We start from the raw sequence: 16,372 nt of genomic DNA on the forward strand, positions 1-16,372 counted from the left end.
CCATGGGTCCTGCACTCGGACGGGTCTTCGACCTCGGGGGGTAGCGGGGCCGGACTTATCCTCACTAGTCCAGACGGAGTGGTGGCTGAGCAAGCCCTGCGCCTCGAGTTCCCGGCCTCGAACAATGAGGCCGAGTATGAGGCCCTCATCGCCGGGCTCAAACTGGCGAAAGAACTAAACGTGGGAGACTTGACGACATTCAGCGACTCCCAGCTGGGGGTGAACCAGGTCCAAGGAGATTTTGAAGCTAAAGAGCCATCCATGCAAAAGTATCTCCAAAAGGTGCGGGAACTCATATCTGCCCTGAATTCTTTCAACATTCAGTACATTCCCAGAACGGAAAACCTCAGGGCAGACCAGCTATCCAAGCTGGCAAGCTCCCGCATGAGCGAGCTTCCTAAGGGAACCGCGCTCGAGTATCTTCAGACCCCCAGCACGGAGGGACCCGAGCCTACCATGTGCATCGGCTCCGAGCCAAGCTGGATCGACGGGCTCGTCTGCTACCTTCAGGACGGAACCCTACCTCATGACGAGATGGAGGCTCGCCGAATCAAGCGCCAGGCCCCCCGGTATGTCCTATACGAGAACAGGCTCTATCGACGATCATTTACTTCCCCCCTTCTCAGATGCCTCCGCCCCTCCGAGGCGGACTATGCTCTCCGAGAGGTCCATGAAGGGATCTGCGGAAATCACCTGGGGGGCCGGGCCTTGGCCCATAAGATCCTGCGGCAGGGATATTACTGGCCCACACTCCAAAAAGACGCAACAGATTTCGTCCGCAAGTGCGATCGGTGCCAGCGAAACGCCAATATCCAGCGCCGACCTTCAGCTCTGCTGACCTCCATCATCGCCCCCTGGCCGTTTGCCCAATGGGGGATCGACATCCTGGGGCCCTTTCCCCTCGCCACCGGACAGAGAAAGTTCCTGGTCGTCTCCATCGACTATTTCACCAAATGGGTCGAGGCCGAACCTGTCGCCCGGATCACCGAGCAAAAGATGCGGAATTTCGTGTGGAAGTCTATAATCTGCCGATTCGGACTACCCCGTATCCTTATATCTGATAATGGTCGACAATTTGACAATATTCATTTCAGGGAGTTTTGCTCTGAACTCGGCATTGATCATCGCTTCACCTCGGTTGCCCATCCCCAGACAAACGGGGAAACCGAGGTAACTAACCAAACTATTTTGCAGGGACTTAAAGCTAGGCTTGATCGGTCCAAAGGACAGTGGGTCGAGGACTTGTACAATGTCCTTTGGGCGTACCGGACCACGTTCCGACTACCCACGGGAGAGACCCCCTTCAACTTAGCATACGGCACTGAGGCCGTCATCCCGCTGGAGATCGGCCTGCCTTCTCCCAGAATGGAGCATTACGACCCCGACACCAACTCTTCCCAGCTAAGGAGCAACTTGGACCTTGTCGAAGAAACAAGAGAGATCGCCCGGGTTCGCATGGCGAGATACCAACAGCGAACGGCCCAATACTACAACTCCAGAGTCAAGCCCAAGCTCTTCAAAGTAGGGGACCTCGTCCTCAGGAGAGCCGAGGCTTCTCAACCGACCGAGCAAGGAAAGCTCGCCCCAAATTGGGAAGGGCCGTATCAAATCGCCCGGGTACAACGACCAGGGGCGTACAAATTGAAGTCCCTGGAGGGGACTCTGATCCCACGAAGCTGGAACTCCGAGAATCTACGGATGTATTACCAATGAAACCCTAAGGGGTTCAAAACAATCAGGACAATGGACTCAGCTCCTTTTTCTGCAAATATTTCTCTCACCTTGATAACTGTAATCCTCTTTTAATATTGGGTCGTCTGTGATCCTCAGATTCCCCGGCCAAAATCGGGATGCCTCGAGGCTCGACCGTAGAGTCCCAAACTCCCTCGACCTCGAGAAGAATCGCAAGAACGATGAGACGTGGAATGGAGCAGGATTCCTCGACTTAGGCCGAGATGCCCCGAGTGTCGACAGTGCGTGCCCAGACCCCTCGACACTTCGGGAAGACGGGGTAGTACCTTTGCGGCCCCCCGTGGCGCTCATCACCAACAACGGGGTAGTACCTTCGCGGCCCCCCGTAGCGCCCCCTCGACTAAGGTCGGGATGCCCCGAGGGTCGACCGTAGAGAACCAGACTCCCTCGACCTCGGGAAGGCGCCGTGAGGGGTGGAAAGGGTGGCTCCACCTGGGGCGCCACGAAGTGGACCCCCAGGAGCGGTCGACGATCCCCGATCCCCGAAGCGAGCGATCCCTCGACTAAGGTCGAGATGCCCCGAGTGTCGACAGTGCGTACCCAGACCCCTCGACACTTCGGGAAGACGGGGTAGTACCTTCGCGGCCCCCCGTGGCGCTCATCACCAACAACGGGGTAGTACCTTCGCGGCCCCCCGTAGCGCCCCCTCGACTAAGGTCGGGATGCCCCGAGGGTCGACCGTAGAGAACCAGACTCCCTCGACCTCGGGAAGGCGCCGTGAGGGGTGGAAAGGGTGGCTCCACCTGGGGCGCCACGAAGTGGACCCCCAGGAGCGGTCGACGATCCCCGATCCCCGAAGCGAGCGATCCCTCGACTAAGGTCGAGATGCCCCGAGTGTCGACAGTGCGTACCCAGACCCCTCGACACTTCGGGAAGACGGGGTAGTACCTTCGCGGCCCCCCGTGGCGCTCATCACCAACAATGGGGTAGTACCTTCGCGGCCCCCCGTAGCGCCCCCTCGACTAAGGTCGGGATGCCCCGAGGGTCGACCGTAGAGAACCAGACTCCCTCGACCTCGGGAGGTACCACAGGTCAGCAAAGCGTCCGCAGACCCGCCGACCTGACACAAGACCCCTCGACCAAGGTTGAGGTGCCCCGAGGTCCGACCACTGGGTCTCAAACTCCCTCGACCTCGCAAAGAGCTACAAATCAATAAAGTCTCCCCAAGCCCTCTCAACCTCGGCGGGTGCTGTCGGGTCCGTGAGAAGCCCGAGCCCCCTTAAAGTCAAAAATGACTCCGCAGGTCGACAAGGAAGGGAAGCAGCCTACTCCACCATGCGAAGCATAACTCTGAGAATGAAAGAGGTACATTCAACTGGACGCCCTCCTTGTCAAATTTTATTTACATATTACTGAGCGGAATCTTAATGTTGGAGCCTTATCTCGCCCCAAAGTCGGGCCTCTCTAACGGGTCGGCTTAGGGTCGACCTCCTAATTACATTATGCATGCACCGTTCGTCAAGCCTCCGAAACTGGTACAGAGGATTTCATAAATTAGTGCCCAACTCGGCTCTTCGATGTAAACTCCTACGTCCGGCTGAAAAAGTGGTCCCGGCCACGAATGTGCCAGCCAAACGCGGGTACCAAGGCAATCTCTGGAAATCCAGCCTTGCTCACCGAAGCCTCGGCAGAGTCCGAGAACAATAACTACGAAAACCGTCGGTAATGACCTGCCTATTGGCCCGCGCTCCCTCTGAGGGGTTTGGAGTTAAGTTCGGAGACCCGACTAAACTCCCCGATTAGCGGCACGCACAGACCTAGTCCGGTCTTAGTTAAAGGGCTAAGGCCCGACCTCGACGCCTTGGGACTCCCCTAAAGGCTAAACGCAATGACCTCCACGACTCCCAAATCCGAGCTATAGGACTTAGAGAAATTTTCTAAAAAACTCAAGACTCGGAGCTCCTCTTCGTCGGGATGACTGGAACCCGAGAAGGCTAAGATGTAGCCCGGGAAGAAGGACAACTTCGTTAAGCAGCCCGGAAATTAAAATGCGAAGCTAGGCCATCGAGGCGGTTCGCTAAGGCCCTGGCCTCGGTCATGACAACAGAGGGAAAGATGAACACGGAATGGCAAAAATACTTTTTCATTAACAAAGGGCCGGAAGGCCAATTACAAAACTGGAAGTCGGCCGCTCAAGGGCCGACCCCGGATATAATGAAAAAGAAAAGAAAAATATGCTATGTCCTAAGCGGCGGGAGCCACATCCGGGGGGTCGTCCGGCACATTGATGACCTCAAGACCTTCCTCCGGAACAGGCTCGGGGTCGGGAGCAGGAGCTTCGGGCACCACCTCCGGGACAGCGTCCGTCTCGGCCGCCAGAGCCACCTCCATGACACCGTCCGCCTCGGCTACCCCCGTCGAAGGCTCGGCGGGGTCTTGCTCATATATTCCCGCCTCGGATGTCAGGATAGTGGGAAGGGCTCGCACGTCGGACCCCCAGCCCCGGTCCTCCCTCGGACGGACCGTCGAGAAGTCGTACTGAGGGCAGTACAGGCGCACCTGCTCTCGGAAGTTCTCGAAGCCTCGAAGGAAACCGTCGACCGTCTCCTCCTCCAACATGTCGCGGAACTCTTGCGACTCTTTGAAGAGCTCCACGGCGTGCTCGGCTCGTTCGAGAGCCCTCCTCTCCCGGGCCTCAAGTCGCTCGAGTCGGAGGCGAAGGGCCCTCTCCTCATACTCGAGGGCCGCGACCCTAGCCTGGACCTCCCCCAAGCGCGCCTCCGTGCCGCGCATGGTTGCCTTGGTCATGGCGTGAGCCGCCTTCTCCTCCTCAAGCGCCCCCACCACGGCAAGACGCTCGGCCTCGGTGGCCGCCCACCGAGCCTCGGCAGCGGCCGACACCGCTTCTAGCTCGGCGATTCTTTTCTTGGCCGGCTCCAGCTGCTGGCCGAGCTGCCAAACTTCTTCCCGATACCCGTGGGCGAGGAACGCCATGGTGTCGAGCTCGAGAATATGCTAAAAAAAAAAAAAAAAAAAAGAAGAAGCGAGGGTATTGTGAGTTGAAAGGCACGTATGCACGCTAATAACTCCGGAAAATTAAGAAGGGAACTTACCCGGGCCGTGCTACAGTAAGCACTGCCGGCGACCTCCTCCAGCGAAATCCCCCGGAACACGGCCCGGTCCGCTGGAAGCACTGCACGCCGCAACATGGAGCGTGCGACCTCGGCGTCCTGAAGGGCCGAGCTCCCCTCAGGAACGGAAGAGTCTGGCTCAACCGACTCTTCTCGGAAAGCTCGGGAAGAGCTCGGCACGATCGGACCCGAGGTCCCGGAGCCGCTCGCCTCGGGGCCTCGGGCAGGCCTGGGTCCTGGCTGCTGCGGCCGGGCCACGGATGATTCCCCCCGCTGGGCAAGGGGGGCAGGGCAAGGAGGGGCCGATGGGCTCGCACCACTGACCACCCGCTCCCGCCTCGGGTCGGCCGCAGGGGCCCCCGTCTCGGGGCCACTCGTCCCGGCCGACGAGGAAGCGCCGTCTGTCCTCGCCCTCCTCCGAGGCTGGGGATTAGCCCCCCCGGCCTCGGCCTCCCGCCTCCTCAGGCGGGAAAAAAGCGACGTGTTACTGGTCGGCATGCGGGGAATATCTGAAATCAAAAATTTTGTTAAGTGTCAGGCCAGTGGCAGTAAAAGCGAAAGACAAAGAATGAAAATAACGTAGCCGCCCTTACCCTCGGGGCGCGCCGAGCTCAGACCCACGCTCGCCAGGGCGTCCTCCCGCAGGAGCTCGGTCAGGTCGTTGCCCCTCCCGAGGGCTCGCACAGAGTCTAGGATCCTCAGCTCCCTCCCCGTGGGCTCGGAGAGTCTGTTGAGGGCCTTCAGCCGTGGGTGTCCCCACCTCGGCTCAAACCCCCAAGGCGCCGCGGACGCTAGGAAGAAAAACTTCACCTTCCACTCGTGAATCGAGGAAGGGGCGCCCCGGAAGAGTGACATACCGCCCCGAAAGGCGAAATATAGCCACCCTGCGTCCGCCGTGTTCTTCTTTAACAGAAAACACCGGCGGAAAAGGCCTACCGTGATCGGGATCCCGTGCCCGAGGCACAGGGACAAAAACCCGATTATGGTCCTCCATGAGTTCGGAGCCAACTGCGCCGGGACGAGCTGGTACTCGGCCAGCAAGCTGCTCACGAACTCATGGGTGGGAAAACGCAGGCCCGCCCAGAGTGTCTCGCGGTAAACCGCGATCCGACCTGGGGGAGGCTGCGTCACCCTGTCCCCCGGCCCTGCGGTTTCAAGACGAAACCCGGGCTGGAAGAAGAAACGGGAGCGGATTGTCTCCAGTTCCTCCTCTGACATATTCGACCCAACTTCTTCGGGACCGAGACTCATTCTCACAGAAGAATGGAGTAAAAATTAAGAGCAGAAAATGGAAGTTAGCAAGGAGAAGAAAAGAGGAAACTCTAGTGAAAACAGGAAGAAAACCTACTGGACATTGCCAGAAATTGCTCCGGGCACCGCCGGCAAAATTCGGTTGAGGGAGAAAACAAGGGAAAAAAAAAGACGACGAAAATGAGGGGAAGCCAAACAAGACCTTTAGGGCAGACTCGTGGGGTTTATATAGACCCCCCTGACGGCCCGGATCGATGGGGTCGGTTCCCATCCCCCGATCGGGCTGCGCCACGTGGCGACCTCTGAGGCCGAGGCACTGCATCCACTCCGGATCAATAAATCGAATACGAAATCAAAGTGTTGTCCCATCGGATCTCGGGACCTCATTATGGGCCCACAGAATCCCATCGCCTCGAAGAATGAGCGGACGGCACCCCCGCTCCCCTCGTTTAATAAAATCTGGGACACGTGGAGCCCCGGTGTGGCCTCCACTCCCCCGAAATTATGACCCGGTAACACGAAATCGGAAGCGTCCGACCCCTGGTCATGCCGCGTGTCCGTTTTGAAACCCAAAATGGCACGCTCATTGATGAGCGGGAACTCTCGATTGTGGGGCCGAGGCGCCGCCTCGTCGAACCCGAGGACCCTCATCCTGGATCCGCCTCACAAACCAACCTCGGTAATCCAAGAGACACCGCCCCCGCTATAGTCGCCTCGAAAGACGTAGGGATATGGACCCCATCATTAATTCGCCGAACAAAGTAACCTCGAAACGCCCAAGGGCGCAGGTCCTGCCACGAAAATTCCAAGAAACATGAGGGTGCGGACGAAGTTCGCCCCCCAACTTTAACGATGGACTTTACTTCCTACGTCCGAGCCCACAAGCCGCTCGAACTCGGAAGTCGGGGGGTAGTGTTGGGGGAATAAGGTTTTTCCCCCAAATGACACGAATGCCCCAAAGAAGCCGCACAATCGTCGACCCTGGAAGGCCGAAGTCGGCACCCGAACTCGGAATCTCCGACCTAAGAGAAACCCCAATGCCCGAGACCTACTTTTGTCAGCCACCTACTACGGCTATACGTCTCCGAGGTCCGGCCAGAGACCGTACTATGACGCCCCTCCGGCATTTATGGCGCATGACCGCTGTGATCCTCCGGCACACTCCACAATAAATATGGATCTCCAGCTTACTCCACAATAAATATGGATCTCCGGCTTACTCCACAATGAATGCGGATCTCCGGCTTACTCCACAATAAATGCGGATCTCCGGCTTACTCCACAATAAATGTGGATCTCCGGCTCACTCAACAATTAATGCACGTGACTCCTGTCATCTACGGACTCCCAGCTCTCCACGGCAAATAAGCCCAGCAGGGTCTAGTCAACTGTGATAAGTCTCTGATCTCGGCCATACCTCCGACACTGATGCAATAAATTCGCCTGGTAGCGTGCTAGTTCGGGTTGTACAACGCCCTCATCGCCGACATCAGTGCAATTATTCGCCTGACCAAGCGCCGACCTGAACGACATGCCGAGCCGTACTACGGCTTCGCCCCGTTACATCGCAGGTAAACCGACCCCCGGTCTATAAAAGGGGGTTGGAAAATCGATACTGGGGACGGGCACTGTTTACCTCTACTCTACACGATTTGCCCCCTCCCTGACTTGAGCGTCGGAGGGCCGGCGCCGGAAGACCCGGCCACCGGCTCGTGTGCAGGCACCCAGACGGAGGACGCCGCCCACTGTCGGATCGTCGCCCAGCCGCGGGAATCAGCCGCTCCTTCTCGCCGATCGCCCCAGACGGAGGACGCCGCCCGTCGACGGACCACCGCCCCGCCGTGAGTAACCACCTCCCGCTCCCTCTCCTCGACCGAAGATTGCCCCCGGGTCCAATTTCCAGCAACAGGCGCCAATATTTGAGGCAAGGCTACTTGACTTTGAAACATCAAATTACCATCTATAAACAAAATATATGTACCGTGTAAAAACTTCTTCCACCTTTTCGAACATGAAGTCAAATTCCTGACACCTTAGAAGGCACCGACTAAATTTGTCCTTTAACAGCAAATCACAAACTACAGATCATCTCAACTAGACGAACAAACAAGATCGGTAAAAATTAAAAGAAAAATCAAAGTATAAACTACAAGCTACATATAAAGACTATACAACCTCCCAAACAAAAATTAACACTAGTGGTTGCCAATGTGTTCTGCTACTACTTTACACCACCACTATCATTTAAATCTCATAAACATGTAAAGTACATGGGGAAAGCCAGTAACCAAATATAGAAAAGATGGTCAGTCATATGAAGTGAATATTGAGTTCTCTACTCCTCAGATGGTAACGCTCAAATTTGTGATTTTTGGAATCCATATCATATTGCCGCCCTCATAGCTCTGCATGCAGCTTCACGCTTCATCTCTGCAGCTTTTCCACTTCCTCTGAAGTATACTTGTTGCCTACAGAAACAATAATAAAACAATAATGGGAGTAATGTCAACCACTGCAATGGCTAACAGTATGGATGGATATACATCTTCAGTTGCTCTCATTCTTGTATTTGGATGAGTAGTTGCGGTGCCATGAGAATTCTAAAACGTGACCCTTCTCCTAACACATGACCTTTTACTTGTAGACCATTTGACTTTGACAACTAGGATGACAAGTAGAAATATCATGTAAACAAACATCATCTGTCTACCACATGTATTATCACCAAAGCATGTAGGAATATACATATTATTACAGCTCCTCCAACCTGCAGCTGAACTTAAAAGCACCTTAGAGATAAATATTTAGGAAGGTTCCCATTTTTATTACAAACTCATGTGGGTCTCCTCTGGAAATTCCTTGAGAGTATAGGTGGAGACTTCAGGATATTAACAGTCACTGGAATTCCTAGTGGCTAGGAAGGACAAAAGAAAGCAATGAGTAGCATAGAAGTCTATCTTCCAATTGGAGCCGGCTATTGGTCTATCTTCCAATTGGAATTTTAGGTGATGGTTGGAACATAAGGACCAAGACTAACCAGGTCAACAAGAAATTTTTAGTCTAGAAAGGAAATGGGAAGGCAATGAGTAGCATAGTAGTCTATATTCAGCCCCTGTGAAACCTGCTTTGAAAATTCCTCGAAAGTGTAGGCGAAGACTTCAAGATGTTAATGGTCGTTGAAACTCCTAGTCTGGGGAGGAAAAGAAATAGCGATAAGTAGCATTGAACGAGGTTATATCTTTCACGCGAAAAGACTAACCTTCCTTCGCATGAATCCACAATTGGATCGTGCACTGCACGGATCTCAAAGCGCTCCAAACTCCATCATTCGTTTGCCTGCGCAAATCGCAAAGAAACCATAACATGATCCATTAATAATGGATTCACACGAAGAAAGGTGAATCCTTCTTTTGCGCGAAAGATACACCCCCAACCCGAGTAGCATACTAGTTTCTATTCCCTTCTTTCGCGTGAAAGATACATCCATGACCCGAGTAGCATACTAGTCTATCTTCCAATTGGAATTTTAGTGAAAATCTAAGGACCATGACTAACCAGGTTAACAAGGAATTCTAGACTAGAAAGTAATAAAAGGAAAGGAATGAGTAGCGTACCAGAAAGTGATAGGTGGCATACTAGTCTATCTTCCAATAGGAGCGAGCTACTAGTCTATCTTCCAATTGGAATTTTAGGTGATTGTTAAAATCAAAGGACTAGGACTAACCAGGTCAACATGGAATTCCTAGTCCAGGAAGGAAAAAAACAAGCTATGAGCAACATACTAGTCTATCTTCCAACTGGAGTCGGCAACCATATATCTTCCAATTGGAATTTTATGTGATGGTTGAAAGCCAAGGACGAAGACTAAACAGGTCAACAAGGACTTTAGTCTACAACAAGTTCTCTTAAAGCAAATGCAAGAAGCCGATTGCGTGGGATTCAATCCATCCCCCTCTCCATGGATAGAAGCAAGTTGCCTCCCTTCCTCTACTGGCTTTTGTACTTAGCTACAATCCACTTGGTGTTGTCCTCCACAGCAGCAGCAGCAGCTAGTCCAGTTCCAGCAAATTCAGAAGCAGAAGCTCTCCTCCAGTGGCAAAAAAGCTTTGGCTTATCTTGCGAATATGGGGGCTTTTGCGGTAATGACCCATGCAACTGGATCGGTATTACATGCAACCAAGCCAAAAGTGTGATCGGACTTAGTTTACATTATAATCTCGTCGGTGGCATCCTTGGTAACCTCAACTTCTCCTCCCTTCCTAACCTTACCCATCTCGATCTCAGTTGTAATATTCTAAATGGAAGCATTCCTGCAAGCATTGGTAGTCTCTCCAAACTCGTAAGCCTCAATTTGTCTGACAATCAGCTTTCAGGCTTCATTCCTTTAGAAATAGGAAATCTTTCTTCTCTGAACTATCTAATTTTATCTGGTAACAATCTCAGTGGTATGATTCCTCCCTCAATAGGCAATTTGAAATTCCTGCGATCACTTGATCTATCATGGAATTCCTTGACTGGGCCGATACCTAATGAGCTGGCATTAATGCCGCAACTTACAGAAGTACGCTTGAGCAAAAATTTTTTGAATGGGAATATACCCATCAGATTCTTCAATTCCCAGGTGAACGTTCTGGACCTCTCCTACAACCACCTCTCAGGCACTTTACCGCTATCTCCATTTCCACTTCCCATAGATTTTGATCTATCATACAATAGCTTGGAGATCCCTCGTAGCTGGGCCAACTACTATGGGTTGAATGGAAGGCTTTATGGGAACAAATGTTGCATCGATGACGTGCATGGAAAGCACAGAATTCTCATCTTTATTGCGGTTCCTGTTCTTATATTGTCATTTATTATTGCAATCCTGTATAAATGTAAATGTGCATCTAGTCAGCAAAAAGAGAAGGAAGCAGCAAAAGAGATCATCGAAATGAGAACTTCAAATGTATTCTCCATTTGGAACTTTGATGGGAAGGTTGCGTTTGAAGACATCATAGAAGCAACAGAGGACTTCGATGACATATACTGTGTTGGATTTGGTGGGAGTGGGATGGTCTACGAAGCAGAGTTACCTACAGGTCAAGTAGTGGCAGTAAAGAGAATTGATTCACCTGAAAATGAAGAACTTCCCCATGACACAACCTTCATAAATGAGATACGGGTGATGACCGAAATCCGGCACCGCAACATTGTGAAACTTTATGGATTCTGTCTGCACAGCAGATTCATGTTTCTAGTTTGCGAGTACATGGAAAATGGAAGCTTAAGTGAAATATTATCCAATCACCGAAGAGCCTTGGCGTTGGATTGGGAAAGGAGGGTGAGGACAGTTAAAGATGTCGCCAGCGCGCTGAGTTACTTGCATCATGATTGCTCCCGACCAATAGTGCATCGGGACATATCGAGCAACAATATCTTGTTTGATTCAGAATTAAGGGCTTGTATCTCTGATTTTGGTGCTGCAAAACTCTTGAATCTTGATTCCTCTAACTGGACGGCTTTTGTAGGCACCTGCGGATATGCTGCTCCAGGTACAGCCTAACAATTTGGTTTGTTATTAACAATTCTTTCTTTTCTTTTCTTTCCTTTGTTTCTTTTGTTATCAATAGCATGTTTTTTCTGTTGTTCTTTACTGCCAATGACTTCAGCTGCTCAAGATGTGAGAGTATTCAAGTAGTACAGCAGTTAGTTTATCTCTTAACCATGGCTCAATTGTAACCTAGGATCTCAAGCTTCGACTCATCCCGAAGGGATGAATATAGAGACATGTCTTTCCATAAGGGAGACAACTCTTTCATCGAGAGACTTGTCTTATTAGAAGGGAAACAACTGATGGTAATAGACACATCTCTTAAAAGCGAGTATTCCTAAAAACACCCGTAAACAGGTATAGTGCCAAGAAAATAAAGAATGATATGTGCCCTTTTAGATTTTTCCGCTCTCCGTTCCTTAAGAAGATAATGTTCTTCTTCCTTCTTCTGGAGATGACGATGTTTGCCTCTGTTCACAACATGCTTTCACTGCGAAACAAAGGAAAAGAGCAAGTAAGAGTTCATTATATTTTTCTTTTGATGCAGAGCTTGCTTACACGATGAAGATAACAGAATGGTGCGATGTCTATAGCTTTGGAGTGGTGGCGTTTGAAGTATTGATGGGAAGACATCCTGGAGACCTCGTTTTATCATTATCAACGTCTATTACTGACCGGAACATGTTGGTAAAAGATGTGTTGGACCAGCGTCTCTCATCTCCCCCTTCCGCCTTGGAGATGAAGGAAATATGCAACATAGTTGCAGTGGCACTTTCTTGCATATGTTGGGATCCGAAATACAGACCCACAATGCGATGCGTAACCCAAAGGTTGTCAAAATCTCGTCTACCTTCGCTTGAGCCGGTTGACGGAATTACCCTGTTCCAGTTGAAGAATCTTAATGTGTAATGTTGTATAGAGGGTGGTCTTGATTGTTGTAGGATCAAGAATTCTGATTATTCACCGTTTCATGTGCATTAACAAATGGTATCAGGTATCATCATTTTTGTTTCTCTTGATTCCGCATCTTGCATAAATTTCTGTCAACTTATCATGAGAAATTTAAAGCTGCAGCAGCATCTAGCAATGCAGGTCAACATATGATCCATGAATCTAATCTGATTATCAAGGTAGGTTGGTGATTTTGGGAAAATTTTTTCATTAATTTTAGAGCAAAAGTGATCAGTCAGGAAGAGAAGAAGTAGAATCAGAATAGGTGTAGCGATCATTTTAGTTTTGTAGATCACCTAAATATTATGTTATGGTAACTTTCCATGTTGATTATTATTAGAAATGTTAGAACTGTAATATCCAGGCCCAATCTGAGCCCAATATCCTCTTGGGCCCATGGTTGGCAGCCCATTTGAGGGCTGCCACCTCATGTTAATTGAGAGGACAGAGGAGTCCAGCTGTCGGCACCAGGTGCAGCTGAAGCAGGTGCTGCTAACGCGGTGACTACCGCTTAAGAAATCCCAAAACCCCCCTGCCTTCTCTCCTCTTGATGTATTCGAGATAACAAAGAAAGAAAGAAACAAAGAGAGAAAGGAAGGGGAAGGACGAAGACTCACCGCGTGCGGCCGCGAGCGTCGCCGGCGCCCTGGAAGCTAGGTAAGCCCCCTTCCTCCCTGTTGTTGCCCAGTAGATACAACCCAAGAGGGGGGGGGGGGGTGAATTGGGTCTTTTAAAACTTTTATACTACTTCTAAAACTTTTCAATTAATTATGCTAAGTTGTATAGATGCACAGTGGAATTTAAACTTAGCAACAGTTTGATTTATTGAATGAGACTTGATTAAGTAAATTGAATATGCTTGCAACTAAAGGATGCGCGGATAAGAGTTAAGCAAGCAATTTATCTAAGTAAGTAAGTGAGCAAGTTAGACAATGACAAAAAGCATCACAAACACAACAAACATATAGTGGTTCGGTGCACCCCAGCACCTACATCCACTCCCCAAGACCTCTTGGGAATTTCACTATAATCCTCCAGATTACAGCCGGTTGTTTTACAAGCTCACAACCCAACTTGTTGTTTTGCGAGATCACAACGAACTCGGTCGGTTTTCACAGGCTCACCGACTAGAACCAACCGATTGTTTTCACGGGCTCACAATCCAACCCAGTTGGTTTTTCCAAAGGCTCACCAACCACAACCTTACAACGATTGTTTTCCGGGTTTACAATCAACCCAGTTGGTTTTCCCCAAAGGCTCACCAACCACAACCTTACAACGTTGGTTTTCCCTTTGGCTCACCAACAAACCTTAACACCGTTGGTTTTTCCTTTGGCTCACCAACAAACCTTAACCTCTTGATTCAATCCCTTGATTGAATCAAGTTACAAGATATTAGACTAAGAATTTAAAGCAAATACAAGCTTCTTAACTAAGCAAATATAGCAAATATAAACAAATAGAGTAAAGAGAAGCCCTCAAACGAGTTTTGAAGATGAAGGAGCTCGGCTTCTTCTTTACTTGACCCTCTTCTGATTTGGCACGAAGTAGAGGATCACCGAGGCAGCACACGGATGGAGAGGAAGCTTTGGGATTCACTTGGATGCTCTTCTTCTCTCTATTTTACTTTGAATGGCCCTTTTGTGCTTATGGGAGATTTCCCTTGTAATCTCTTTGAAATCTCTTTCCTAAATGTTCTTTTCCACTTCCATACCTTCTCCCCTAGCTCTCCTCTTGATTTTATAGCTTTAGATGGCGTGGAAACAAGAATCTAGCCGTTAGAGACGAAAATAGAGCCATTGGACACAGTCTGTACCTCCTGACAATATTTCCGTTGGGATCGGAGTCGACTCGCGCGATCTGGAGTCGACTCGCGCGATCTGGAGTCGACTCGCCTGTTGCAGGAGTCGACTCGTGCTTGACTGGAGACGACTCGGCCACTGTTCCAAATTTGAATTAATGTGCATGCCTTGTCCTAGAGTCGACTCGGACCAAACTGGAGTCGACTCGCCAATAGCTGGAGACGACTCGGGCACTTGGGGGTCAGCTCATTCTCAGGAATCCAGAGGACATACTTTCTGATTTTCTTCCTCGAGTCGACTCGGATTCTCTTCGAGTCGACTCGGCTCTCAGAGCTCGAAAACTGATCCTCTGTCTTTGGAGTTGAACTGCCTCGGAGTCGACTCGGACTTTGCGGGAGTCGACTCGGCTCTCAGTGTCCGAAATTGTCTCTCTGACTTTTTGCCTTGCTTTTCTCTGAGAGTCGACTCTTGCACAATTAGGAGTCGACTCGCCTGACTTCAGAGTCAACTCGTGGTCCTCTGGAGTCGGCTCGATTGCAGGGTCTAAAATTCTTTGTTCTGTCTTTCCTATATTACTCTTTTGAGTCGACTCGGAAACGTTGGGAGTCGACTCGGTATCGGAGTCGACTCGAGAACTATTCTTTTGAATTTTTCTTTAGAATTTGCTCCTCCAACTTGAATACTTTAAACTTGAAACTTGGGCCAATAAATTGTAGCTTTCTTCCAACTTTTCTTGAGAGCTTTGGAGGCCTTCTTTTATTCTTCCAACTTGCTATGTTCCTTGCAAAATAAATATCTTTCTCCTTGCAACACAAACATTAGTATTTATACTTCAAGGTTTTGTGATCATCAAAATCAATCTTTAAATCAATCTTTGGGTCATCAGTCTCCCCCTTTTTGATGATGACAAAACTTGGAGTATATGCAATATAACATATATTGTGTTCTAGAAGTAATGCATAGCTAAGTTGTTTGAAGTAGAAAATATATATCTTTAAAATATACTTCATGATAATGCTTTTAGATTTAATCTTAACATAATCAACACATAAAGCATTATGAGCATATATTCAGATATTTCTCCCCCTTTTTGACAACATCAAAAAGATAGTGAAACATTAAGCACAAAGATAAGAATACTCAAGTATTTCTTTTCCTTATAGTACTCTGATTTGCCTGTCTAATTATTGCAAGAATATGAATCATATAACTCAAGGCAATAAAAAAAGATTAATGAGCATAGATCAGAGCTAATTAGGATAATTTCAAAGGAGAACACATCGAATGTGATTCCAAGGATAGTTTTCAACTCAAGTGTAGGTGGAATCTTTCTTAGGTTAATTCAAGAAGTACCACAAATGATATTCAAGGAAAGCACGAATGGAAATCTAACCTCTCTTCAATAATAAGTATGAAAGCTTGTTCATTTAAGATCTTTTGCCTAATAGATTAAGTATTTTAGCAACTTGAGAGCAATTTAACTAATTTTCAGAGTATAAGAGCAATATATTAAGTATGATTGCAAAGTTCTTTTATGGTGTAAAAATATTGTGGCATACATGCCAAAACATGAATTCATGCAATTTATGATATATCTTAGAGCTACTCAAGAGAATTCAACACATTATTCTCCCCCTTTTTCAGTAAGTTAGAGGCTCTTAAGATCAACTGTTTGAATTGCAATTTGGTTCATGATTTATGCATAAGATATATTAACCAAATAACAAGCCTCAAGGTGTATCATAAAGATTTTCAGATTTAAATTTCAGATGATACATATTGGAGAGTATTAGGATCACTTTTCATTTAGTATTCTTTCTCTCTCCTTTAGTTATAGATTTATGCGATTAAGTTCCATTAGATCTCTCCTTCTGAGATTTTCTTTCTCCCCCTCAATTGATCATTCCATTTAAGAGTTTAGAATTTGAAGATAATGTTCAATAAAATTGTCAATCTCAAAAAAATATATATTTTCTATAAGTTTCAGCTTATTTTCATAAGACTCAATGTTT

The 16,372-nt window shown here is 48.9% G+C and overlaps 1 protein-coding gene across 1 annotated transcript; it reads left to right on the plus strand.

Annotated features, from left to right (window-relative positions):
• The first annotated feature begins 9,906 nt into the window (after positions 1-9,906).
• LOC120109922 (MDIS1-interacting receptor like kinase 2-like) lies at positions 9,907-12,596 on the plus strand. The gene is made up of 2 exons (XM_039123698.1): positions 9,907-11,608; positions 12,155-12,596. Exons 1-2 carry the CDS (start codon positions 10,033-10,035, stop codon positions 12,514-12,516), a joined length of 1,938 nt encoding a protein of 645 aa, XP_038979626.1. The 5' UTR covers positions 9,907-10,032; the 3' UTR covers positions 12,517-12,596.
• The last annotated feature ends 3,776 nt before the right edge of the window (positions 12,597-16,372 follow it).

Source organism: Phoenix dactylifera, chromosome 2 (genome assembly GCF_009389715.1).
Source record: "Phoenix dactylifera cultivar Barhee BC4 chromosome 2, palm_55x_up_171113_PBpolish2nd_filt_p, whole genome shotgun sequence".
NCBI lineage: Eukaryota > Viridiplantae > Streptophyta > Magnoliopsida > Arecales > Arecaceae > Phoenix > Phoenix dactylifera.

Excerpts from the sequence above, each read along its gene's own strand:
- LOC120109922 (XM_039123698.1), top strand. The coding sequence starts at position 10,033 with ATGGATAGAAGCAAGTTGCCTCCCTTCCTCTACTGGCTTTTGTACTTA. Across the intron at positions 11,609-12,154 it reads CTGCGGATATGCTGCTCCAG|AGCTTGCTTACACGATGAAG; the intron begins GTACAGCCTAAC and ends CTTTTGATGCAG.